This window comes from Quercus lobata, chromosome 10 (assembly GCF_001633185.2).
Source record: "Quercus lobata isolate SW786 chromosome 10, ValleyOak3.0 Primary Assembly, whole genome shotgun sequence".
Classification (NCBI taxonomy): Eukaryota; Viridiplantae; Streptophyta; class Magnoliopsida; order Fagales; family Fagaceae; genus Quercus; species Quercus lobata.
Window position 1 is genome coordinate 43,367,658 of NC_044913.1, and position 26,308 is coordinate 43,393,965.

The window sequence follows — 26,308 nt, forward strand, 5'->3', positions numbered from 1 at the left end:
CAGCTTTTTTTTTTTTTTTTCCACTAGCAACTTCTTCTTTTTTTTTTCCTCCTGGGTTGGCTGTTCGGTCTGGGTTTTTTTTTTTTTTTTTTTTTTTTTTTTTTTTTTTTTCCACTAAGTTTGGTGAGTCTAGGTACTAAAGAAAAAAAAAATAGAACAGAACAGACGAACCAGTAAAAAAAAAGAGAGGAACAAACAACCAACGCCAACCCAGAAAAAAAAAAAAAAAGTCAAAAGGTGGTCAAAAGTTGCGGCTGTGGGTCCCTCATGTGTGTTTATTTACGGAAATGCCATTGAGTTATGAGTTATGGAAACTGAAAACAACCTTTTGTTGTTTTCAGTTTCCATAACTCATAACTCAAAAATCAGATAATTGAGTGATGGAAACAGAGTTATGGAAACAGAGTTATCGTTTGGCCAAACAACCTTTTTGCTATGGGTCCCACCATTTTTGAGTTTTGAGTTATGGAAACTGAGAATTTAGTTACGGAAACACTTAAACCAAACAGGCTCTTATTTTGTCATCATCAATTAAACCCTGGTGCTCCTGCCTTTGCACTAAATAGACTCGCACCTTATTTTGTCAAGCTCAAGGAAGGCATCAATCATGCCCACAAAGAAAAAAAAGTCTAGGCCTTTGTAGAAGTGACGCCTATTTTGTCATCATCAAGACCCTGTTGCACCCATATTTCCACTATATAAACGCCCTATTTTATTAAGCGAACTCAAATTTTGCACATTGGAAATGAAAAAGCAAGGAAGAGGATTTTCCCTTGCAGCAATGAGTCTCAGACTATTGTGTACAATTCACTTTCAAGCCATCCTTCTCTTGTTCATTGCACTGCTGCATGCAAAAATTCCTACTATTTTTGCTGGTAGTAGTACTTCCACCTTCAGTTATTTTGGTGGGAATGAGACGGATCATCAGGCTTTGTTGGCCTTCAAAAAGCAGATAACACATGACCCTGAAAACATTTTGAGCTCATGGAATGAATCCCTCCATTTCTGCAAGTGGGAAGGTGTTACGTGCGGCCACAAGCATAGAAGAGTCATTGTATTAGATCTGAGTTCCAGAGGTTTGGTGGGTTCCTTGTCTCCATTCATAGGCAACCTCAGCTTCATTAGGGTAATCCAGCTCTACAACAACACCATTGGAGGCCAAATCGTAGATGAAGTTGGTCGTCTACTCAGGTTGCGAGGATTGGCCCTGTCTATTAACTCCTTCCAAGGGAAAATTCCTGCAAACCTTTCCCATTGCTCCAAACTTAAACATCTTGCAGTTGTTAAAAATAGCCTTTTAGGGTCAATCCCAAAGGAGCTTGCTTCTTTGTCAAAGCTGGAGTTTCTTCTTGTTGGCAAAAACAATCTCACAGGAGGAATCCCACCTTTTATTGGAAACTTAAGCTCCCTCCAAGTTTTTTCTGCAGCCTATAATGCCTTGGGAGGACACATTCCAGATGCCTTGGGTCAATTGAGAAGCTTAAATTCACTTTGGCTAATGTCAAACGAACTCTCTGGTTTGATCCCTCCATCTTTATATAATCTTTCGTCTCTTGTTACTTTGTCATTCCCCAGAAATGATCTTAGTGGAAGCCTTCCTGCAGACTTATTCCTCACCCTTCCTCATCTCCAGTGGTTTCAAATTTATCAAAACAAATTTACTGGACCTCTTCCGGTCTCATTATCTAATGCTTCAGAGTTAAGTTGGTTGGAAGCTAATGAGAACAACTTTACGGGGAAATTATCAGTCAATTTTGGAGGTTTACAACATTTGGAGTGGCTATTTATTCATGGAAATAATTTAGGAAGTGGAGATGATGATGAAATGAATTTTTTTCAATCTCTAGCCAATTGTAGCAGTTTGCAGAAGCTGGATCTCGAGATGAATCAATTTGAAGGTACATTGCCTAATGTTTTGGGAAATTTTTCTACCCAGCTTACATTTTTTGCAATTGACCAAAATCTTATTTTTGGAGAGATCCCTTCAGGTATAGGCAACCTAGTTAACTTGAACAACTTATTTATGGATGGCAACAAATTTACAGGGATAATCCCAAGTGATGTTGGTAATCTTCAAAAGTTACAACGATTTTCTTTGAGTAACAATAGGCTCTCAGGAAGGTTACCAATTACCCTTGGAAACCTATCATTGTTAAATGAACTGTCCTTAAATAATAACAAATTGCAAGGAACTATCCCATCAAGTATAGAAAAGTGCCAAAATTTGTTGTTGCTAGATCTTTCTCAAAACAATCTCAATGGCACCATTCCAAAGCAACTCTTTGCAATTTCCATGCTGTCAATTGGACTCAATTTAGCACAAAACTTTTTCGTAGGTTCACTACCATCAGAAGTCGGCAAGTTAGTCCATTTAGCAATGTTGAACTTATCTGATAATAAGTTGTCTGGTAAAATTCCAAGCAGCCTAGGCTCTTGCACAAGCCTTGAGTACCTTTATGTGGAGGGTAATTTATTTCAAGGAGAAATTCCAACATCGCTGAGTTCTTTGAGAGGTATTCAAGTCATGGATCTTTCTCGAAACAACTTCTCTAGTCAAATTCCAAATTTCTTGGAGAAACTCTCCCTCAAGAATTTGAATTTATCCTTTAATGATTTCCAGGGAAAGGTTCCAACAAAAGGAGTGTTCGCAAATGCTAGCACAATATCTGTTGTCGGAAACAACAGGCTTTGTGGGGGCATATCAGAACTCATGTTGCCCAGCTGCTTAACTAAAAAAGAGAGGTTGTCCCTCGCACTCACAATTGTAATTTCAGTGGCATGTGTGCTCATTGTAGTTGCCACAGTGTCCTTTTTCTTATTTTATTGGCACAAAAATATAAGAAAAGATGAGTCTTCAGGATCTACCTTGAGAAAGTCGCTTTTGAAAGTGTCTTACCAAATGCTTCTCAAAGCAACAGATGGGTTCTCATTAACAAATTTGATTGGTGCGGGTAGTTTTGGTTCAGTGTATAAAGGCATCCTTGGTGAAGATGGGTCAATTGTTGCAGTCAAGGTACTAAATCTTCAACGTCAAGGAGCTCTTAGGAGCTTCATCTCTGAGTGTGACGCCTTGAAAAATATTCGTCACCGGAATCTTGTGAAGATAATAACTTCTTGCTCAAGTGTGGATTTTCAAGGAAATGATTTTAAGGCTCTAGTTTATGAGTTCATGCCAAATGGAAGTCTAGAAAAATGGTTACATATGGATTTGGAAACAGATACCGAGCAAGCAAAGATACAAAATTTGAACCTTCTTCAAAGAACAAACATTGCCATTGATGTTGCATGTGCACTCAATTACCTACACCACCATTGCCCAGTGCTAGTTGTTCACTGTGATCTAAAGCCAAGTAACATTCTTTTCGATTATGATATGACAGCTCATGTTGGAGATTTTGGGCTTGCAAAACTTCTTTCAGAACTTACAATTCCAAAACAAAGCAGCTCAATTGGAATAAGGGGAACCATCGGGTACACTCCTCCAGGTAACAAAAATTTACTGGTCTTTTAATTGTTAATATATGCTTTCCCACATTAACCATGATTACATTAATTTTAGATCCCTAATTGTCATGTGAATGTATTATTTATGTCAAATATCCTGAATGACAGAGTACGGTCTAGGAAGTGAGGTGTCAACCAAAGGGGATGTCTACAGCTATGGAATCCTATTGTTAGAGATGATAACAGGAAAAAGGCCCACAGATCACATGTTTGAGGGAGGCTTTAGCCTTCACCGTTATGCTAGCATGGCCTTGCCTAATTGTGTAATGGAGATTGTTGACTCAAAGCTTTTAAATAATGTTGATGAAGTGATTGACAATCATAATTTTAGCCCTACAAATAGAAAAGAGGAGTGTTTGATATCCATGGTCAAGGTTGGAGTGGCGTGCTCTGTGGATTTGCCACAAGAACGATGGGACATTAGCAAGGCCATTTCTGAGCTGCATTTGGTCAGGGACATTCTTCTTGGCTCTAGGAGTTAATGCAACATGTTTGACTACATGGAAAGTCAAAAATCATAGTTTTCACCCTCTTAATGTTGGTATTAATTAAATAATTTACTTAGTTTGCTATTTTCCTCTTTATGTTGTATCGCAGGCCCATAAGGTCTACGATCCTTCAAAGTTTTACAATGGGTGGAGAGATTCTTCTGGCATACTAGATAAGCATGGTCATGGTTTATTGCATAAGGAGTGTTCTGCATATTTCTTATACCTTGTCTTATATTTGTGTTTTATACGTTTGTGAGTAACTCAAAATAATTTCCCTCAAACTTGTATCTATGTTTAATTCTATTGATATTATGCTTTGAAAATTAACTATTTAATTTAATTTGTAGTTGTAATATATTCAAGCAAATAATAAGATGTATTTCCCACTTGCTACCAATTCCTCGTCAATAGATTTTTCTTCAAAGGTCGAGGTTAAATAATAGAAGGATGAATGATTTGTTTATATTAATGCAAATCACATATATCCATGCTATGGTTACCCAATTTTCAAGAACAAAAGTAATCACATGATAACAATGCCTAACAAGATAGAATAAGGAGTAATAGGTTCCATTCATGTTCTTCCAAGATCCTGTTGGCTAGTCAAATCTGTTGAGGAGTTAATTCTATTCTGCTAGTGATAAGACGAAATTGCAAAATTTGGAGTGACCTAATCATGGTTGAGAACCATTAAATTAAAGACGATCTATTTTATACACGACTTTTCTAAGAAGCTCCATAAGATCCAAGTTTCTGCATGTCGAGTAAGATGAGTTTGTATATGATCCTATAATCAGGTATGCCAAATAATGCATTAGATTAAGGACAAATTTGGCTATAAACTTGGTTAGAGCTTTAGACTACAAACCATTCTCAGAAGTTGGTATGTGTACTTTTCAAGCACAATGCACACAACTCACTTAAAGCATCTCCAACATGCTCTTTAAACCCAAAATTTGGAGAGTAAACCCACAGAAGATTACTCCAACAGTCTCTCTAAATCACTGTTCAAAGTTATAGCTCAAATAATAGATGGATGTTTGATTTGGTTATATCAACGCAAATCACATCTGCAAGAAGTAGGTACCATACATGTAATTTCAAAATCATATTAACTTAGTCAAGAATTCAATTATATTTTGCAAGTTGGCCTATGATTGTAAAGATTAAATTATAAAATTTGGAGTTAATTTCATCTGACCCATATGTTTATATACGATACAAAAGATAGTCTTTATTGGTTTTTGATGGGTCGATTAGTTCTATATGACCCATATATTTTTTTCATATTAAAAAAAATTGAACATACTCTATAACCCTTTTTTTTTTCATATTTTCTTTTTGTACAAAAATTTCCTAACCTCTTTTTATATATATATTTTTAAAAATTACAAAATCCCCTCCTAGAAAAGTTTCCTTCCCTTCCCTCAAATTCTATATAGAAGCTCCTAGATGGAGATCTCTTAGAGAAAAACTTATTTGCAATATTATTCATAAATTTGTGATGGGGTAAAAGTAATTTGTGCACAAGCTCGAGCTTAAAAGAATTTTAACAAAAAAATAAATCAAGTTTTTTTGTTTGATAATGAGCTTGAGTTCTACTAGCGTTTAAAATAAAATGAATAAACAAGGCTATCTTTTAATACCCAGGCTCGATTATAGACCCAATGGCGGCTCCATGTTTAACTTAGGGAGGTCACAGGACACCTTGACTAGCAAAAAATATTTATATATACTTGCAAAATAAAATTATAATGGATTTTACTAACGTGTACCCTAAGGGCACACAATAGTATACCATTTTTGGAAAAAGTTTTATCGAGAGTTGAAGAAGTTTTGACAGCTTTTTCAATTCTTGATAAAAAAATTTCAAAAACGGATTTGGTAATGTATGCCCTAAGGGCATATATTAACCGGACTCAATTATAATAAACTAACCTATTTTGACCGCCCTAATAAAAATGTTGAATACCATGACTTGAAAATCACAAGAATTTGGTTCTACAAAAGTAAGTGTAATGTTACATCTACAACATTTTCATAATAATTTTGTAATAAATCTTATGTGGTAAGTTGTTACTGATTCTAATTTGAGTCCAATACTAACATTATTTTTTTACTCACCAATAACACCTTATTGCATAAAATTTTTTGTGAAAATTTTGTGAATGTAGCATTACTTTGAACATTGTTTTGGCCCTCCAAACATACTTCTTAATAAAAATTAGCCCAAATAACAACAAAAATATCCAAAACAAAAACAAGACTAGACCAAACAACAACAAATGAACAAATTATTCAACAAAAAGCCTATTCAAAAACAAAAAATAAAAATAAAAATCTCTAATCATTCAAATTTGCAACTTGATCTACCTATTATATAAAAATAGTTTCAAATTTCATTTTTCCTTAAAAAAAAATTCAAGAAAAATACTGTGGTCGTATGTTCTCCTTGGCGATGCTTGTAATTATGCTCTATTTGGCTTTGCAGTCGCAACACTTTTACTCTTCTTAGTTTGGCTCGCAGTTGTAGCAAATATCATCTCTCTCTCTCTCTCTCTCATTTTATTATTCTTCTCTCAACATTTTCAGTTTTCACTCTATCTTTTATTATTCTATTTTTTCTTTTTCTCTTTATTAGTACAAAAAAAATTATAATAATTCATGTATTTTTGTGTGTATGTGTATGTGTATTTTTTTTATTTTTTTTTTGTTAACGTTGATATTTTCAAGTTATCTCTTTGTTAAATTTTGTATAATTTAAATTTGTTAATAACTATTCTAAAAAAAGATTCCTAAAACCACCAAATACATTCCTAAGTACGTTAACACTAGGGAGAAAATCTATTAGACTACTACCTTATTTGGATTCAATATTTGTAGATGAGGGCTGAATTAACACTCCTCCTAACAAGTCATTAACACGTTAACACTACTGCCTTAGACCCAAATAACAGTCTCCTCCGTCATTTGCCAAAATCGAAGGGTACTTAAACATAATCCTACGGGTCCCCCCCACCAAAAAAAAAAAAACAGAAAATAAAGTAATAAACACGGTTGGATGATGGATGAACGGGTCGGGTCGGGCTTAAACTCAATGATCTCGATTCATTATCCTCAATTGTTTACAAAAACATTTCCCCCCAACTTGGAAAACTTTATGTTATCCTTCCCTCTCATTCTCTCTTTCTATAGAAGCTCTGTGAGGAAAACTTTTTCACAACATTATTCTTTTTTTTTGTTTTCCTCTCAAACCCATTTCTGCCAACACAAATTAGTAGCAGGAAAATGCCAATAGAAATGCCCAAAGGGCTACCATTCTCAGTGGACACGTGGACTTCTTCTTCAAAGAGAAAGAGGCACCACTTTTTAACTCATGCCCACAAAGACCACTCCTTTGGCATCTCTTCCCACTTCTCTTTCCCTATCTACTCAACCCTTCTCACCAAGACTCTGGTCCTTCAACACTACCCCCAGGTTTGTCTCTGCTTTCAGGGTTTTTTTTTTTTTTTTTTTTTTTTTTTTTTTTTTAATTGGGTTGAGCTTAATTTTGTGGGGTTTGTGCAGCTTGATGATTCATTGTTTGTGGAAATTGAAATTGGGCAATCGGTGGTTGTGGACGATCCTGATGGGGCTTTCACTGTCACGGCTTTTGATGCCAACCACTGCCCTGGTAATTTATTGTTCTTCTTTTATAGTTTTTGATTGGCTCTGTTTCGTATTTTGTTGTTTAATTGGTTTGCTCATGTGGGTTTTGTGGAAATCGTATAATTTTGTTCTTATTGTTGGATATTTCATATTATATATGCATATTTCAAGGATAGGATTTGTTTAATTTGATCTTATAATGATATGTTGTATTTTTAATGGTTACGATTGAATAGAGATTGGAGTGGATGTTACCCTTAGAATTAGAGAGGGATGAATTAGCAGGCAAAGCAGATATGTAGTTTCAAGTTATTTTGGAGAGAAATTTAAGTGAATGGCATGAACCCAAGTTTAATAAAAAGTCTATAACTTCAACAAAAATAAGTACTGGGGAGGGGAGGATGTTACTTTATTTTATGAGTTCAGGCATGATGAATAAAGTTTCTGCTCCTTGGTCTAGCTAAATACAGATTTATGGTCCGTTTGGATTGAGGGGGAGGGAGCGGGAGTAGAGTAGAGTTGATTGAAAATTAGCCTAATTTTTGGCCAAGTCGACTCTACTCCTTTTTGTTCCCCCTCCCTCCCCCCTCAATCCAAACAGGCCCTTAAGGAATAAACAGCCCTGTTGTTCATAAATAGGTGTCATCCCTTTGCCCTTTAAGTGTCAGTGGCTTTTAACATGGTTACTACTTCAACCATTGCTGGTCTTTTGTTGGGGCTTTTAACGTGGTTCAGAATTTCCCCTAGAGAGCATGGGCAACAGTTGGGTATCTCTGGCCTAATATTCTGCATTTTTAAGTAAATAATTTGTCACACTTAAAATGATGTGCAATAATGTGTCCGCACAGAAGAAAATTATATACCTAATAAACAATAGACGAAGTCAGAGCAGAGAATATAAGATTAGGATATGGTGCCATATCACAACAATATATCTCCCACAAGCAAATTCCAAAACTATACACAATAAACATTTTCTATTATATTTTTTATTTTCAAGTGCCTGCATCATATTGACATAATTAGGCTAGGAATGTCTTGGATTTAGGAATTATGGGAGAAAATCAACTAAAGGAAAACAACAGTGCAAGTAAAACTTGTTCAGAAAGTTCTTAAAAATAATAAAAAATTCTTGGATCATTTAATTTGCAGAATGTATAGGCAATTATTTCTAATTCTCATAAGCTCTTAGCAAAAAAAATGGTGAAACTTAGGAGCAGTATATTATGTTCCCCAATTAAATTTAAACGCCTGATTGCGTTGACCATTAAAACACAATTAAATTCAATGCAACTAGGTGTAGTTGTTTGAATTCAACTGGGAAACCTAATGTAATAGACCTAAAGTACTGTATCTAAGTTTTACTGACAAAAGACAATGGTTTCTAATGCATCACCTAAGTGAAATACTTGGGAGCTTGTGTGTCAGTAAAGACTATTCTACAAAAGCAAAGAAGCACAATCAACTTAGTAGATATCTCAGGAGCCATGTTGCCAAGGGAAAATCATTAAAATTTGCGAAAGATAAAATGTCAGCAGACTCATACAGTTCAATACTCCTTTGATAAATTACTTGTCAAATAGATCCCCCATTTGATTATGCATTTATCTCTTTCTTTCATTTGTGTTCAAAACCTAAAATGATTTTGAGAAGCTCTATTGACAGATTGTCCCTTTTCTGGTATGGGTTGTGTAAACCTCAGGAGCTGTAATGTTCTTGTTTGAAGGCAATTTTGGTAATATCTTGCACACAGGAGATTGCAGACTCACGGCTGAGTGTGTACAAAGTTTACCAAAGAAGTTTGTTGGCAAGAAAGGAAAAGTACCAAGGTGTCAACTTGATTATGTTTTCCTAGACTGCACATTTGGGAGATTTCGTCAGAACCTTCCCAGCAAGCACTCAGCAATCCAACAGGTACCCATGGTCTTCATTCTATTCATGTTTCTTTTATAATTTATGAAGTGATCAGTGGTCTCAAACATGCTGCGATGTGTATATTATGACCTTACTGTAAGCCCTACATACTTTTTTTTTTCCTCATGTTAGATTGAAATGTGCAGAACGTGCAAATATAATACAGCTGTCTTTATATACTTGTATTTGGTTTAATCAAAATCTATTTTCATGGCTATTACCATTGATAGTATCTATCTTGCTTGCTCCTTTGTAGTTTTTACATTAAGGTAATCTTTTGAAAATTTGTGGAAACAATATTCTGCATCTTTAATTTATGGATCATGAAAATTTTCCTGTAGATAGCATATCCTTAGAAACCTGATTTCGAACCTCATCAATGGTTAATTCATTTAGCAGGCATTCATATTTGATGTGTAATTATAAATGAGCCCTTATGTAGGCCTAATTTTAAACTAGGATACTTTATTTTCCTCTACACATTTTTTTTATTGCTGCATCTAACCTCAAGGTTAATATGAGCTCTGGTTTAGGTATATATCATAAATGGATGCTGTTAATTCAGAGTTCATTCTCGTTATACGTATCATTATCTTAGTGTCCATAAGTAAGGCACTTAAGCAGGCTTTGGGAATTCTTACTAACATTATTATATATCAGTAATATTAATCAATAAGGGCATCCAATTGTGAAAGAAATATATTCCATTCAAATTATTTTAAAATAGATGACCTTTTATGCTCCTTGTTATAATCTTGACGATTGTTTGCGTAATAAAAAAGTTTCATGTTTATGTTTTATTATTATATTTCTTAGCAGTTTATGACTCTCTCTCTCTCTCTCTCTCTCTCTCGTTGGAGTGAGTGCATGTGTGGGCATGTGATTGTTTTTCTCTACAGTTCTATCTTAAATGTTAAGCACATTTCTTATGTCACAGTATCAATATAACCTCAATCTGCTTCTTACATTTCAAACTACGTTTCCATGAAATAGGTTATTAATTGTATATGGAAGCATCCTGATGCCCCTGTGGTTTATCTGACCTGTGACCTTCTTGGCCAGGAAGAAATTCTGGCAAATGTGTCCCAAACATTTGGGTCCAAGATCTATGTTGATAAAGCCTCTAATCCAGAGTGTTTCCAAGCTCTAACCCTAACATTTCCTGACATTATCTCTGAAGATTCCTCGTCCCGCTTCCAGGTATTAGATGGATTTCCTAAACTATATGAAAGAGCAAAAGCAAAGCTTTTGGAGGCCCAAGCTCACTGCCAGCCTGCCCCTCTCATAATCCGCCCATCAGCACAGTGGTATGCATGTGAGGAAGAGTTCTCGGAGAATGAAAGTCAAAGAAAACTGAGAATGAATGAAGCAGTAAGGGACCAATTTGGTGTTTGGCATGTTTGTTACTCCATTCACTCATCCAAGGAAGAATTAGAATGGGCCCTGCAACTTCTTGTGCCTAAATGGGTTGTTTCAACAACCCCCAGTTGTAGGGCCATGGAGCTAGATTTTGTTAAGAAACACTGCTTTGGCAATCAAGTAGCTCCAAATGACCCTATCTGGAAGCTTCTTGATATTGCCACCGAAGGTTCTCTAGATTTGGATGTATCCGTCAAAGGTGTTAGTGGTTCTCCTATGGTTGAAGAGCACACCCAAACTTATGCTCAACCTCAATTTGAACCAGTAAAAGTATCTACTGGCCTAAAAGGACTTATAAAATTGTCCCCTCCAAGCAAAAAAGTGACATTATTTGGAAGAGCAAGACTTGGTCTCCAAGATTTTAGTTTTTCACATGAAGGTCCAATAGTTGCATCTATCAACAATAACCCTCCACAAATATCTGCCAGCAAAGTAGAAGAATTCTCATTCCAGGAGGAAACTGAAGTGAAATGCCATAAGTCAGAAAGCAAGACAGGTATAGCAGATATTGAAGTGCAATGTCTGAAGTCAGTGGATAAAGAGACTGAAGTTCTTAACAATGCTTCTTTAACAATTGGATCATCAAAGAGCTATAGTGAAAGATTGAGGAAGTTTTATAGGACAATGAATGTTCCTGTGCCTCAGCCTCTTCCCTCCTTAGTGGAGCTTATGAAAGCCAACAAGTGTGCCAAGAGGAAATTTGAGTTATAGTCTTGCCTTTTCTGATGAGGAGGCAACGGGAAAGTATACATATAGCATTAGGATTGGTGCTTTGGCCATACAACACGTCATTGTATTTATATTTCCCTTCATGGGGTGATTTTTTTTTTTAAAGTAATTTTTTCCCATTTTGTAGCAATAGTTGATACCTCTATGAATAAAGGATGCATTGGATGTTTCAATAATTGCAACTTGAGTGTACATTCAAACACTGAGGTGCTTGTTTGTGTGTTACTTAAAAATGGAATGATCAATTCTTTGAAAATCACTTGCAATATCTCCTTATCCTTTAAATTTCGTGGCTTTCGTCCATACATCCTTAAAATTGGATTTGCCCCTGCTTTTGCTGTGGTGAGGATGAAATTCTTGTGTAAAAGAGGTCACTCCTGGTTTTTGTTCTGTGAATGTTGCAGCCTTGGCCATCGAGTACTGTGTGGAGTCATTTGATGAGTCTTTCTTTCAGTGACTGCTCTTCTGAGTTTAAGGGTTCATGGATTTCTTCAAAGGATAATGGCTCACTCCTTGTTCTTTTTGCAGAACTAAAGGCATGGTACTAATATGGCAACTCTTCCAGTATTTTGTGCAGCAATTTCTCATTGTTTATAGTTAGTCCTACTGCTGGTAGCCTTTAGCAAGCTCAAAAGCTTCACAGAAACAACATTGGAGATCTTGGATAGAAAAATATTGGAGCTTGAGGACAACTAAGAAAAGCATTCGAGGCTGTGGAATCGGTTGAGCAGGAAGCTATGATCATATGGCCTTCAAACTATGTAAAATTTGCAGTATATGCATTAAAACAATCAAGAGAAATATGAGTTAAGTGAAAAGAAGAAAATAGAGAGAATGAGCTAAGAAACTGAGAGAGAAAAATTGCATTTGATCTGAGTACATTACACACGCTCACACCCACATGATCATATATACTAAACCTTTGGTCAAAATCCCCTCTCTAAGCTACCAATTATAAGCGTTTCTATTCCTATTAAAAAAACTAACTACCATGTAACATACTTGATCAATGCACGTACTCGGTTCCCTTAACAGACTTGATTTAATCTGCACACATGTTCAGTAAACTTTAACAGTTTGTATACATTTTAAACTTAGCAGTTTGGTTCATGTTAGGATCAAATGTATCTAGTGTTGGCAACCGTATTTCCAAAAATGTAATTTAATGTTTTTAGGTTGAGTTTTAGTGTCCAAGAATGTGTTTGAAGTTGTACATTGAAAACACGAGAATACAGGTCAAGAAATTGCTCAAGAAGAAGAGGTTTTGCAGGCTCAATTACAAGTTGACCGATTAAGGTTCATTAAACCTTGACTCCAAGTTCGACTCTAGTCAACAAGTCAAGCTCTGTTTTTCCAGACTTCTCAGTCTACAGCCATGGTGACCAAGTGACCTAGAAATCCATGCATTGAGGTTCCATGACATTTAAAAAGGCTTTTTAGGTCATTATCAGATAAGAGAGAACAGTGAAAGTCGGAGAAACTATTGTGACATATATGCACCAAGGGTTTTGTACTATGCCGCATCTCTGGTTCCATTGAAGATCTAGAGTATTCTAGTGAAGTCATCAACACAAAAACTACTACATCAAAAAGTTGTGTGATGAGTTAGATATGGATTGAGTATCCATGCACCGAAGAGATTCATGAAGTAGAAGAGTCTAACTAGGTTGGAATTACATGCGGTAACATGAGTAAGTTTAACTATAGCAATACTAAGAGGATCAAGTATATTCTGCATTGTTGTAACTTTCATTTTGCATATTTAATTCTTCAAGTTGGTGATAAAATTCAAACCACCCGTTGAGGTTTTTTCCGGGTTTTCCCATTATAACTATATCATCCGTGTCAAATTTACTTTTCCCTGTACTTAATTTATGGAATATAATGTGCTCACTGTAAACACAATTGGGCCATTACATAATTTGAATAATTAATCAACTTAGGTAATTCATTAATTTAATTGGGGTCTAAGTCTTCCAACAATCCACATCCACACTTCTATATATACTTGTCTCTTTGATTTTCTTTGTATGTAATATCCCAGTTGTTAGGGTCATATCATTCATTAGTTGGCTAATTCTTTGACAAAACGCATTTTACTTGTATTTGGGTAGTTCTAAGTGGTTTCTAAAATATTCTAAAGTATGTCTTATGACTTTTTAACAAGTGATATTATTAAAGACATGAAGACTGCACCAAGAAACAAGTGAAAAAAGCTGAAAAAGTGTACCTCGACACAAGCTCGATACAAGCTCAATATCTCTCGATCTATCGAGCTACGTAGATCCAAAAATTTTCAAATCTTTTTTTTGGCCCATGATGACATGAATTACTAGGGTTTTGTTCACTAAACTTCTAGGGAATATAAAAGGTTTATTTTAAAGTCATTATACACATAGGGACTAACATAGAGAAGAGATACACTTATTGTGAAGCTACTGCATTCATATGCGCCTTAGAATTCTGTAACCAAGTGCTTCCATCTCTTCAAAGTGTATTGAAGAACTTTGCATTCAACAACAAGATTCAGTTGCTCGGAGTTAATCATCTACTGGGATTTGTGCGAAGGAGTTAGTCACAAATTGAGATCAATACAAAAGGAAGAAATCTCTACAAAATCAAGACCAATTCCAATTGGGGATTGGTATAAAGATTTAACTGTAAGTTAGTACTTTGGGATATGCCAGGTTTGGGGTAAGATTCCTTATACTTGTAATCTCTTGATTTTGATTAGTGATTCTTGAGAGTAGTGACCTGAAAATCACCTGGTAGAGTTTTTGCCTTGTGAGAGATTTTCCCCATTAGTCAACAAATCATAATGTCAATTTAATTTCCTCTGCACTCTAGTTTATTTGGTGATTTGTTCGTGCCTTCACATATTGCATGTAATTTGACCTAATTAATCAACTTTGGTAATTGAATTAATTAGCGGGATCAATCTATAACCCAACAAAATATATAACTAATGACTAGTAAATAAATTTATCATAGAAATCAAACACATAATTTCATTATAATATTCAATTATAACTTTCTAATATTTGATTGACTAACCTAATTAAAAGTTTGTTTAGTTGTATTATATTGCTATATCCAATTCATTTAGTTAAGTAATGAATTCGTTAAAGAGGTTTAAAGCTTGTATTGTATATCCAAGAGTTAAGCCCTTTTGGATATACAACATTGTAAATTTCTTTAAAAAACCTTCTCCCCTCTCCCCGTGTATGTGTGTTAATACTTAGTATTCTCAAAAAAAAAAAGAAAAAAAAAAGAAAAATAAAGAAAGAGGTAATGAATTCGTCTTTAAGTTAGAATAGTAAGGTCCAAAGTTATAGATTGATTTTTGTCATGTAAAATGCAACAGTAATAAGGTTGCAGAGGCTCCGGCAAAAAACACTAAAGCTAGTCCGGAGTACAGGTTTGGTTAGAAGACCTACTTGGAGACATTGCTCCGTTAGCTTTTTTTTTTTTCATTAAGATTTCTGTTTTTGATTGATAATAAATTCCCAGTTTGGTTTCTCAAAAAAAAAAAGTTACAATAGTATGTTGTATATATTAGTTCTATTTCTCTATGCTTGAAATTTTTTAAGGAAAAATTTTACATTTCCACCCTACTTCTTCTTCTTCTTCATTTTTTTTTTTTTAAGATATTTGTAGGGTTTTATTTCAATCTCTGGCGTCCGCTCTTAATGATTACTATCTTTTAATTTTATCATTAGACCAAGATATCAATTAGTTTTTTATGTAAATAAAGATCAAATCTCAAATCTCTTATTCAATAAAAAAAGACTTTACCAATTGAACTAACTGGAACAAGGATGGACTTAGGATTTCAAACTAGGAAGGCAAAGTATAGCAAAAAAAAAGCTTCAAATAGTTATCTATATAGTATTAATAAATTAATAACAGAGACACATACACAAAATCATTGTTTTTTAATATATTAAAATGCAATCATTTGTCAACAAAGACAAAAATAATTAAAAAACACTAATGAAAGATATAACTAATTAAAAAAAAAAAAAAGTCTATCTAAAGCTCCGTAGCTTGAAAGATAGGAGATGGGCCTAAGGTTTTGAAAGATGGAAGCCCAACTGCGAGAATGAAAAATATAACTAGTAAAAAATAAAATTAGGACAAGGTGGGCCTGGGCCCCTTAGATATGTTCCTAACTGGAACCCACCCCTTATCATCTATGTTGGTGTTAACGATAATAGAGACACGTGACTTCTGGCCTACACACCCGCTATACTAGTTCACATAAAATAAATAAATTGACTAAACCGTCCCTATATGTCTGTGATTAACATTACATATTGATTAAGGCGATTGGAAGGTTAGCTGTACAAAGATTATTGCTCGATATGTACTATATATATCCTGAAAATTGGCATCTTTTTGGTACGAAGTAGGGTTTATAGTTTCATTACCATAAAGAATTGTTATTGACCAACAAAGTGATGACTATTTACATGCTGAATTAGAATTACCCATGATTTTCAAGACCGTTTCGGGATCTACTCTTAGTAAACACTAAACAAAGATGTAATTATTTAAGGAACTTGAGAGGTAATAAGTCTCTTTATCATTGACTAGTAGTGATTAAATGGCCGTCCATTACAACGGATGACTGTAAGCACATTAAAGTAAAAACTAACTCTACCAATCCAGCTAGCAATGAGTAATGGCAAGAAAACTGTTACAAAGTTCTTTATGAGCCGTCGCCGTCCAAACATTACAAACGCTCATTTAAGGAGAGACTTCATTGCCATTAATGAAGTAATTCACTCAGGTGCAACATCTAGGGGAGATTAATGGACAAATGCATTAACCCGAGAACTAGTTATATAAAGCCAGCTAGCTCAATTAAGTAATCTCACAGACATCATATTCCAATATATGCTATAGATTTCAAACGAGAGATTATCTAACTTAAGCATCGGAGGGCCTATGGTTGGCACCACCCTGGTTAGGGGCGGACCTAGGATTTCAAGTTAGGAAGAGCCGAAGTATAAGAAGAAAAAAAAATCCAAATAAGTATCCATATAGTACTAACAAACTATCAATCAAGATCAGTACGCGAAATCATTGTTTCATAATACATTAAGATGCAATCATTTACCAACAAAGATAAAAATTAAAAATTAAAAATTTAAAAAAAAAATACAAAATAATAAGAGCATCAACTATTGCAAAAATATATATATATTTTTTTTCACAAACCAAAATTTAATTTTGGTACTTTAATATAGTATTTAAAATGTCTTGTACAGTAGTGTTTTTGATATTTGGTATTCTAAATACTAATATTTTCCATTTAGAACATCTAATGCTAGTACTCTAATATTAAGCTAACTAAGATTTTTTATTTTTTATTTTAAGATTTTGTTTTTGTTAAGTTTTTGAGTTTGGTGGTTGCTAGTTGGGTTAGGCTAAATAAAAGAGAGAGAGTTTAAGGTTTTGGAAAAGTGAGGTACAATTTTAGAAATAAAAAAATATAATCATTAATTATTATTATTTTTCCCTTTGGATTAGGGGGGTCCAATTTTATTTTATTTTTTTTCCTTTGGGCCAGGGGGCCGAGCCCCCTTGGCCCCCCTGTGGATCCGTCCCTGATCCCGATGTCTTTCACCTTTATTCTCTTTGTTCTTAATAGGAAATCAGGTTCGTCGATTGATACCGACGAGGAACATACCTATGAGGCTGTTTTGTAATTCATCAATTATCAAGCTTTGGAAGCTTAATGTACAGGAAAAACATTCTGCACGCCACACGTAGTACAAATATAGGTGTCACTTCAAACAGAGCTGTCTCCACAAATTTTAAAAGAACATCATGAATATGCTTTGTTGTCATTTGAACATCTCTATTCCATTATTCTAATTCTATTTCATTATTTTGAGAAACTGATTTTATATATCTACTAAAACTTGCCTTGAACAAACTAAATAATTCACATGGATAGAAAAGATGACAAAAGAATTAACTTACCAAGCGTGAGTTTGAGAAGTAATGAAAATTATAAATTATTTTACTATTCAGTTTATTTTTGCTATTATTTATGAGTTTTACTGTATTTTTTGGTACTATTCATAGGTCCACTGTACTATTTCAACTAACTTTTACTTTTATTTATAATACATTCAGTAATAAGTTTTCAGTTTCAATAAAATAAGCTGTATCTAAATAAATCCTAAATATATCTATCGAAAAAAAAAAGAAAAAACTTACTAAGTATCCGTTTGGATCCGCGTTTGCAGATCCACGTTTGCGTTTCTTTCTTTTTTCTTTTTTTTTTTCAGCAGCATGTTTTGACTTTTCAATAGTAAACAATGCACCCGTACACTGTTCACGAGTCCCACAAACTTCACTTTTCAGCAACTTTTTCATTAAAAATGGGTCCCATGGCAATATTCACACATTTAAAAATTATTTTGTTACAGTGTTTTCAGTTTTCAATTTTCAGTTTCAGCAAAATAAATTCTATCCAAACAGACCTTAAATATAAACCACAATTTGGTTGGTATAAGTTGTACTTTCACATCATTCTTACGAAGAAAAAGGTGTTAAGAGTTTGGTTGAAAAAGGCAACCATATATATCTTATATAAAAGCTTGACAAGGTAAAAGAATTTGTTGCACAAATTAAGCAGCTTTCACAACTGTAGCCAGAAGAACTCCATTATACATCATGGTTTCTATCAGTTTGAAGGATAAGCATGAATTGTAATGCTACGTAAGCTAACAATAGTCATGGGAACAAGTCGTGCTAGTTAAAAGTGACCTACCAACTACATAGAGAGAACTTGATTCCATACCTTTAGTAAATTGTAATTATTGTTTGTGATAGCCATGAAGTGAGGAAGCTTTGTTGATTGAATATATACGTAATGGGAATGGGGTTTAATTGTTTTATCAAATTGATTTCTTTATGTTTCTATTAAGATAATGACAAGACAAAATTTACTTTGAAGGTAGAAAATGACTCGTAATCAATGGAAATGCATGCCGTCTTAACAAGGAATGACGATTGAGGGTGTCCCATTTTATTTTTGGGGCCCTTAAAGAAAGCCACCAGTTCTTTTGAAAACAGTAGCTAACCTGTGCTTTCAATATAAACCGGACATATACTCCTTTGAATGCGGACAAAGATTGACAGGTCAAATACTTCAAACTCTGTCCACTAACTCTTCCATCCATATCTAATATCATTTTGAAAATTTTATTATGAATATTAGGATCTTTTTTTTTTTTTTCATGATTGTGTACAATAAGGACAAGCCAGTATGGAGTGTTAACAAAATTATTTTGAAAAACAATTTATATAAAGCATCAAATTTTTTTCCTTTTAGGATCAGATAAAGCATCAACTATTAATGTCAACTTAGCAATCATAAATTTCAGAAACAAAAAATCAGCAATAGGGTTATAAACTGATAATTATATATGTCAAGGTCAAGGGTTTCTTTAACTTTTGTGACAACATGAATCATGTAATATTACTTCTACACAATCCATTCTCTCCATGTTATAGTGATAGGACATAGGAATTTGTTTGCAAATCCTTACCTGTTTTTATCTCCTTCTGTCAATATTAAGATCTCAGTTAAACCTTGAGGAGCCACCTCATTGGAGAGTTGTTATGAGCACTTCGCTATGATAGCATAGCCACTTGGACATGTTGATTAGACAAACCAACCAATTTATAAAGAAGGGTAATACTAAATAATTGATATAGGGTAAAACTTAATTTAGAGACAAAATAACCTCTTTTTAAAAAAAAAAAAAAACACAAAATAACCTAATTGAATTCAAACACTCAATTACATTGAATTTAATTGTCTTTGAAAATATAACATTTTTTTATATTAATGTATCCAAGTGTACGTTTGAACTCAATTGATCAGAAACCCAATATGCTGCATCTATCTAGGAATTGTAGTTAAGTTTTACCGAGAGAGAGAGAGAGTATTTCCCTCCTAGCCTTTTTGAATTCTTGTTGGAAAAAAGATTAGCCATATGAAAGCTGCACGTATGGACCATAATTACTTAGTTTCCCACTTTGTAGTTCATATATAGTAAAAGGTTGAGCATTTTGACGCCTTTACATTTTACTTTAGCCTTGTTTTGAAACACATTCTATGTGTGTCGAGTATAATATTTCCTTTATGCACTGTAAACCATAATTTGCAATGGCTGCGGAGAAAATGGTGCTAGGTCATGGTTGTCCATGGATATTAATTAGCATTATTAGTACTTTTTTTATCTTTTACTTTTCTTTTTTCTTTCCCTTTGCCTTTGGCTTTGGGTTGACCCAATAGTCATTAACAGTCATTCGTTTGATCTATTAATAGTACTTACTATTTGGGTTTCAGCTATTTCACATTTCTTTTTTCACATATATTTTTATGTGTTAAAATATAAACATCCTCATATTAATTATTGATATATGTATTAAATAATGTATGTGAATGAGTGTAAAAAAATATTTAAGCCTTACAATTTTGTCAAGATACATCATCAACATTTTGAAATTTTTTATTTAAAAAAAAAAAAAAATGTTTAACTTCATACTTGTTCCATATATCATCATCAAACTAAGACATGTACACATAAAACGTAATATTTCCACAAGTTCTCTTGTTTTCATGTATTAAAAAACTCTAATGGCTTGCTTGAAGTGGAAGAATGATTTTGATCCTTATCCTTAAATGACTTGTTTAATATGTACTACTAATACAGCCGTCTTTTATCGACCAACTCATTTCTATTTTTGAACAGTAATCAAGCATTCACTCTCTCTCCAAAGCACTATAAATATATACTTGACCAAAGTTTCAAACCTCAATATTGCTATCATTCAAAAAAAAAAAAAAAAAAAAAAAAACTCAATATTACTAACATACTTTCTTTGACCAATTGTTTCATATATTTATTGTTATAGGATGGGAGATGGCAGTGTCAACCTACCCCCTGGTTTCCATTTCTGTCCAACTGATGAAGAACTTGTCCTTCACTTTCTCCTTCGCAAGGCCTCACTCTTACCATGTCATCCTGACATAATTCCAGATCTTGATCTTTGTCTGCATGATCCTTGGGAATTCAATGGCATGTTTCTTTATAATATATATATATATATATATATATTTTTTTTTTGTGTCTTGTTCTATATATTTCTGTTTAGAGTTCTAGACATGTAATAAAATGACTTATTGATCATTTTCATTACATATATATAGCTAATGAATCATATGGGTTGTGTTGTATATATAGGTAAGGCATTGACTAGTGGAAGTGTGTACTATTTCTTCAGCAATAAGGTGACAGAAAATTGGATCACAAAAAATGGATATTGGATTGAATTGGGTATTATTGATGAACCTATAGTCACCAGTGCTGGTAACAAAGTGGGAATCAAGAAATATCTTGTCTTCTACATTGGTGAAGCTCCAGGTGGAGTTGAAACTGATTGGATAATGCAAGAATATCATCTTTGCAACCATGATTTGAGGGGTGCATTGCACAACAGAAGAGGAAAACGAAAAATAGTGAGTAAATGCTAAACTGTTTCTACATCAACTTTTCATGTGTGATTTTTTTTTTTTTCCTTTTGGTTTTTTTTATGGAAAGAAAAGAAAAATATGTAATAAGTTGTAATTGATGGAATTTAAAATGAGAAAAATAATTTTTATTCTAAAGTGAAACACAAAAAGTGGAACAATAGATTTTTATTCCATATATAGTGTAATTTTTAATAGAAACCATATGTCCAAATCCAACCATTAGTGTTCCACTTTATACTCCCTAATTTTTTTTTTTTTTTTTAACTTTGATTACTTTATAAAGGAGAAAAAAGACATGTAACAGCTTAATAGAATTGATGTGATTAGTGAAGCATAAAGTCAAACATTTTATTCTTATATTTCATACAAGTTTGGAGTATAAATTAATGGCACTCTTACCTTCAGTTAGTTTATTTCCCCTTTTTGTTAATTACAGGATTGTAGTAAGTGGGTTTTATGCCGAGTTTATGAGAGGAAAGGCAATTTTGCGCAATGGTTCTGTAACAGCGATGATGAAGATAATGGAACGGAGCTTTCAAGCCCTGACGAAATGTTTTTGTCAGCTATAGATGATGAATTTGATGACACAAGTTTTCCCAAGTAGATTTAGTATTAAGTTTTAGATTAGTTATCATGTAGGCCTTATGCCTATGTGTGCATGAAATGCAAATCTTAGTCAAAGTGTAAGATTGATATCTTTACTAAGTAATCTTTTATCTTTTTTCTGATTTTCATTATGCTGGCTACTTTGTGTTGCCGATGTATAAAGAAATGTTGTATACAGTGCACAAAACTCTCATTTTAACAGTATATGGGATACTTTGTGATACCATTGTATATTAAAGAAAATTTCAATATATCTTTTAAAAGTTGCCTGCTTAGCCTAGCATGTTGTCATCTATGCTGTTAGCTTCCACAACTGGATGTAAAACAAGCACTTGTAAGTTGTAACACACCGGATATATTATTCCACACATGTTTAAGAATGTTCGGATTAATGAATTTTCCATGCTTAGACCTTTGAAGGGCCAAAAATATATATACAAAAACATGAGTTTGGCCTAAAACGTTATGTGATATATATAACTATATATATATATTTATATTTATTTATTTATTTATAGGAATATTAATATGAATTATTGACGAGAAAAATAGAGAATACAAGATATTATTATTTTGACAACTTACGTTCATGGTTTAAAGATCAACATTACCTCTTTATTATTAATTTCATATGCATACGCATTCAAAGAGAGCAAAATAGGCGAAATATGATGAGTTCAAATTCAGCAAGGATGGGGTGTAAAACTCTTGTTTTATACCATTCAATAAGAGATTATCACGTTAGCTTTTCACTTAAAACTCAATAGATCCTACCATATATAATAACATCTTAATAAACTCACAATTAATTTGGATTTTCAAATAGATATTAGAACTGATTAAGTATGTTTGTGCCTATTCTTTAATATATAATATGATGATGTGGCATGTTGAGATTGAAGGGGTAAAACTTGGGTTTTACACCATATCTTTATAAAATTTAATCTCTAATATGATAAGGAAAAAGTCTGGCAACAAACTCGGTTATGGTTTAAGGCTACAACTCCACTCAATATCTTTTTATTGGATGTGAATTTTGACAAATCCACCATTGGATTATATTTTTTTCTTATATCTTTGATGGTTGCAAATTTTTCAGAAGATCAAAGATCAATAGCTATGTAATCAATAAAATGTTTAAATGTTTAAAATTTTGTAGTTTAAAATTATGCATAAAAAATAAGTTAGACATGTGTGTTAAGAACATTAAAAAAAAAAAAAAAACATACAATTTAACAATTAGATTTTCAAATTATATGGTCATGTTAGTTTAATCCAAATGATAACGTTAAACAGAGTTCGAACTTTTTTTTCAAGGGGGCCAAGCTAAATTTATTACTAATTTTTAAATCCACAAAATAAATGTCAATTTTTTATACCATAACATGTACAATATAAAAAGAGAAATATAATAAAGAAGAAAATAAATTAAAAAATTTATGGATGAAAAAGTTATAATGTTAGGTTCTAAACATTTAGGATTAAATGTTTAGGAACTAAATTTGTTGCATGTTGGCAAACTGTGTACAAAAACTAGTCTAGTATAAGATCTTAGTGTCTTTAAAGAGTTTTAGACATTACTCAAGTTGATACAAGTCAAGATTTAAGAACATACAAGCTGCAGAAAGAGGAATTTAGAAACTGTAAGGCTCGACTGATTGAGTGTGTCCTTCAACCGACTGAGACTAGATTTTTGCAGATTTTAAATTAGGCCTAAAAACCCACAAAATGTTTAGGGTTTGAGTCTAATACTGCTAGGTATAAAAAGGAAACCCTAATACACGTTTTCCAAGGCTTATGAGTTACTCCTGTGAGATCTGTGAGGTTCTGTAACCTTCTAACTCAACAAAGTATCTACTAGAAAGAAGATCCAATTACTAATACCGATGGAGATAAGTTGCTGCAAATCAAGTCAACCAAAGTTGATGATCTAAATCTTTGAGTGGGGTACACAAAGTCACAAACTGGAGTGTTTGTATGCAACAAATTCATTATAGAAGAGTATGTGGATTCAGAGCTGCATGTGGTCACGTAAGTACTACATGTGGTAGTATTAGATTTAGGATTAAGTCTTTTATAAAACTTACATTCTATTAGTGAATTGTTGCCTTGTAGATTGTTTAGATTAAATCATCCCTAGGTTTTTTATCTTGAAACTGGATAGTTACGTTATTTTCCTCGATCATCATTTCGCTGCGTTCTTTAATTTTCCGCTATTTGTGATATGACTAATATTTGTTTAACCTAAATTTGTTTAATTGAACTAAGTAGCAACTTGGCTGTAAATTTGGTTAAACAAACTGTGTTTATAGGGGTCTAAAACCTAACATATAACATGTCCCAAACTTTTAACCATAAACAATTAGAAATTTTCTTCTACTCAAAAAAAAAAAAAAAGAAATAAAAAAAGAAAGAAACTCCTTGGATTTCCGTATCTCTAGCTCTTTAAATGCAAAATGAAAAGAATTTGGTTTCGAAAAATATGGGATGTCTTGGATATCCTAAAAAATGTTAACAAATTGAGTTACAAAGCTCCTTGCTTTACCAAATAGATTTAGTAATATATTTTTATGAAAACATGCTTTATATGGCAAAAAAAGAAATATTATAAGAAAATAGTGAGATATAGTATGTAATTTTTTTCTCTAAAACTGAAAGGAGTTATTATATAATATTTAACCGTAATTTAATTAAATTTTTTTTCTAATAAAATAGTGGGGGAGGGGGACAATTTGAAAAGCCCAAGGAGGCCATCCCCTTCCCTCACTCCAATGACCTTAAAAGTTAAAATCATTGGGAATTACAAAAGCACAGTCCATAATATTTATGGTGTAGCTTATTCAATCATCCCTCAAAGTTTTTTCTACTTTTTAATGAAACATTCGCTCAAAGTTAATTTGAACTTGTTAGAATATATAGAAAAATAAAGAGAATATATAGAGAGAAGAGAGAGAATGCAAGGATTATGTGATCCGTCTCAACAACCTATATCCACGGAAGAAAACCCTTAATGACTATATCTTCACTATATTCTCAATTATTGTTGTTGACAATAAACCCTAATTAAGTAGGATATGTATAGAGATTAGGAGTTAGGGTTAGGTATTCATAGACTTTACTATATAATTGGCTACATCCTCTCTCTCTCTCTCTCTCTCTCTCTCTCTCTATATATATATATATATATGGCAAAAAAACAAAATATTTAAAAAAAATAGTGAGATATAGTATGTAATCTTTTTCCTAAAAACTGAAGGGAGTTATTATATTAAATTTTACCGTAATTTAATTATTATTTTTTTCTATAGTGGAGGAAGGGAACAATTTGAAAAGCCTAGGAAGGCCATCCCCCCTCCCTCACCCCAATGACCTTAAAAGTTAAAACCATTGGGAATTACAAAAGCATAGTCCATGATATTATGGTGTAGCTTATTCAATCATCCCTCAAAGTTTTTTTCTTATTTTTAATGAAACATCCACTCAAAGTTAATTTAAACATGTTAGAATATATAGAAAAATAAAGAGAGTATAGAGAGAAGAGAGAGAATGCAAGGATTATGTAGTCCGTCTTAACAATCTATGTCCACGGAGGAAAATTCTTAATGGCTACGTCTTCACTATATTCTCAATTATTATTGTTGACAATAAACCCTAATTAAACTGGATATGTATAGAGATTAAGAGTTAAGTTTAGGTATTCATAGACTTTACTATATAATTGGCTACATCTTCTCTCTCTCTCTCTCTCTCTCTCTCTCTCTCTCTCTCTCTCTCTCTCTCTCTCTCTCTATATATATATATATATATATATATATATATACACACACACATATACATATGGCAAAAAATGAAATATTATAAGAAAATAGTGAGATATAGTATGTAAGTTTTTTTCCTAAAACTGAAGGGTTACTATATAAAATTTTACTGTAATTTAATTAATTTTTTTTTAATAAAATAGTGGGGGAGGGGGACAATTTGAAAAGCCCAAGGAGGCCATCCCCCTCCCTCACCCCAATGACCTTAAAAGTTAAAACTATTGTGAATTACAAAAGCTCAGTCCATGATATTTATGGTGTAGCTTATTTAATCATCCCTCAAAGTTTTTTCTTCTTTTTAATGAAGCATCCACTCAAAGTTAATTTGAACATGTTAGAATATACAGTTAAATAAAGAGAGTATATAGAGAAGAGAGAGAATGCAAGGATTACGTGGTCCGTCTTAACAGCCTATATCCATGGAGGAATTAAAACTCTTAATGACTACATCTTTACTATATTCTCAATTATTGTTGTTGACAATAAACCCTAATTAAGTAGGATACGTATAAAATTTAGGAGTTTGGGTTAAGTATTCATATGCTTTACTATATAATTGGGCCTCTTAGGCCAATACATAATTAACTCAAACATAATATCTTTCACATCTCCCTTCA

At 33.0% G+C, this 26,308-nt stretch overlaps 3 protein-coding genes across 7 annotated transcripts; all 3 read left to right on the top strand.

The window, feature by feature from the left end:
* The first annotated feature begins 698 nt into the window (after positions 1-698).
* Positions 699-4,322, top strand: LOC115963746 (probable LRR receptor-like serine/threonine-protein kinase At3g47570). Its single transcript, XM_031082883.1, has 3 exons — positions 699-3,485; positions 3,613-4,011; positions 4,102-4,322. The coding sequence occupies exons 1-2, from the start codon at positions 746-748 to the stop codon at positions 3,984-3,986; spliced, it is 3,114 nt and encodes a 1,037-aa protein (XP_030938743.1). The 5' UTR covers positions 699-745; the 3' UTR covers positions 3,987-4,011; positions 4,102-4,322.
* A 2,797-nt stretch (positions 4,323-7,119) lies between these two features.
* On the top strand, positions 7,120-11,972 carry LOC115963749 (5' exonuclease Apollo). 5 transcript variants are annotated; one of them, XM_031082889.1, is made up of 4 exons: positions 7,120-7,472; positions 7,563-7,668; positions 9,309-9,557; positions 10,551-11,972. In XM_031082889.1, the coding sequence occupies exons 3-4, from the start codon at positions 9,354-9,356 to the stop codon at positions 11,685-11,687; spliced, it is 1,341 nt and encodes a 446-aa protein (XP_030938749.1). In that variant the 5' UTR covers positions 7,120-7,472; positions 7,563-7,668; positions 9,309-9,353; the 3' UTR covers positions 11,688-11,972. The 5 variants fall into 5 exon arrangements, with proteins under 5 accessions (XP_030938749.1, XP_030938746.1, XP_030938747.1 ...); XM_031082886.1 differs by having other exon boundaries at positions 9,346-9,557; XM_031082887.1 differs by having other exon boundaries at positions 9,346-9,557; positions 10,620-11,972.
* Positions 11,973-20,495: 8,523 nt separating this feature from the next.
* LOC115965943 (NAC domain-containing protein 104-like) lies at positions 20,496-22,077 on the top strand. Its single transcript, XM_031085261.1, has 3 exons — positions 20,496-20,812; positions 20,978-21,252; positions 21,704-22,077. The coding sequence occupies exons 1-3, from the start codon at positions 20,650-20,652 to the stop codon at positions 21,869-21,871; spliced, it is 606 nt and encodes a 201-aa protein (XP_030941121.1). The 5' UTR covers positions 20,496-20,649; the 3' UTR covers positions 21,872-22,077.
* Positions 22,078-26,308: the final 4,231 nt, after the last annotated feature.

Coding starts and splice junctions, on each gene's coding strand:
- LOC115963746 (XM_031082883.1), top strand. CDS start 746: ATGAAAAAGCAAGGAAGAGGATTTTCCCTTGCAGCAATGAGTCTCAGA. Junction 3,486..3,612: donor CATCGGGTACACTCCTCCAG/GTAACAAAAATT, acceptor CCTGAATGACAG/AGTACGGTCTAGGAAGTGAG.
- LOC115963749 (XM_031082886.1), top strand. CDS start 7,284: ATGCCAATAGAAATGCCCAAAGGGCTACCATTCTCAGTGGACACGTGG. Junction 7,473..7,562: donor TCCTTCAACACTACCCCCAG/GTTTGTCTCTGC, acceptor GGGTTTGTGCAG/CTTGATGATTCATTGTTTGT. Junction 7,669..9,345: donor TGATGCCAACCACTGCCCTG/GTAATTTATTGT, acceptor TGTAAACCTCAG/GAGCTGTAATGTTCTTGTTT.
- LOC115965943 (XM_031085261.1), top strand. CDS start 20,650: ATGGGAGATGGCAGTGTCAACCTACCCCCTGGTTTCCATTTCTGTCCA. Junction 20,813..20,977: donor TGATCCTTGGGAATTCAATG/GCATGTTTCTTT, acceptor TTGTATATATAG/GTAAGGCATTGACTAGTGGA. Junction 21,253..21,703: donor GAAGAGGAAAACGAAAAATA/GTGAGTAAATGC, acceptor TGTTAATTACAG/GATTGTAGTAAGTGGGTTTT.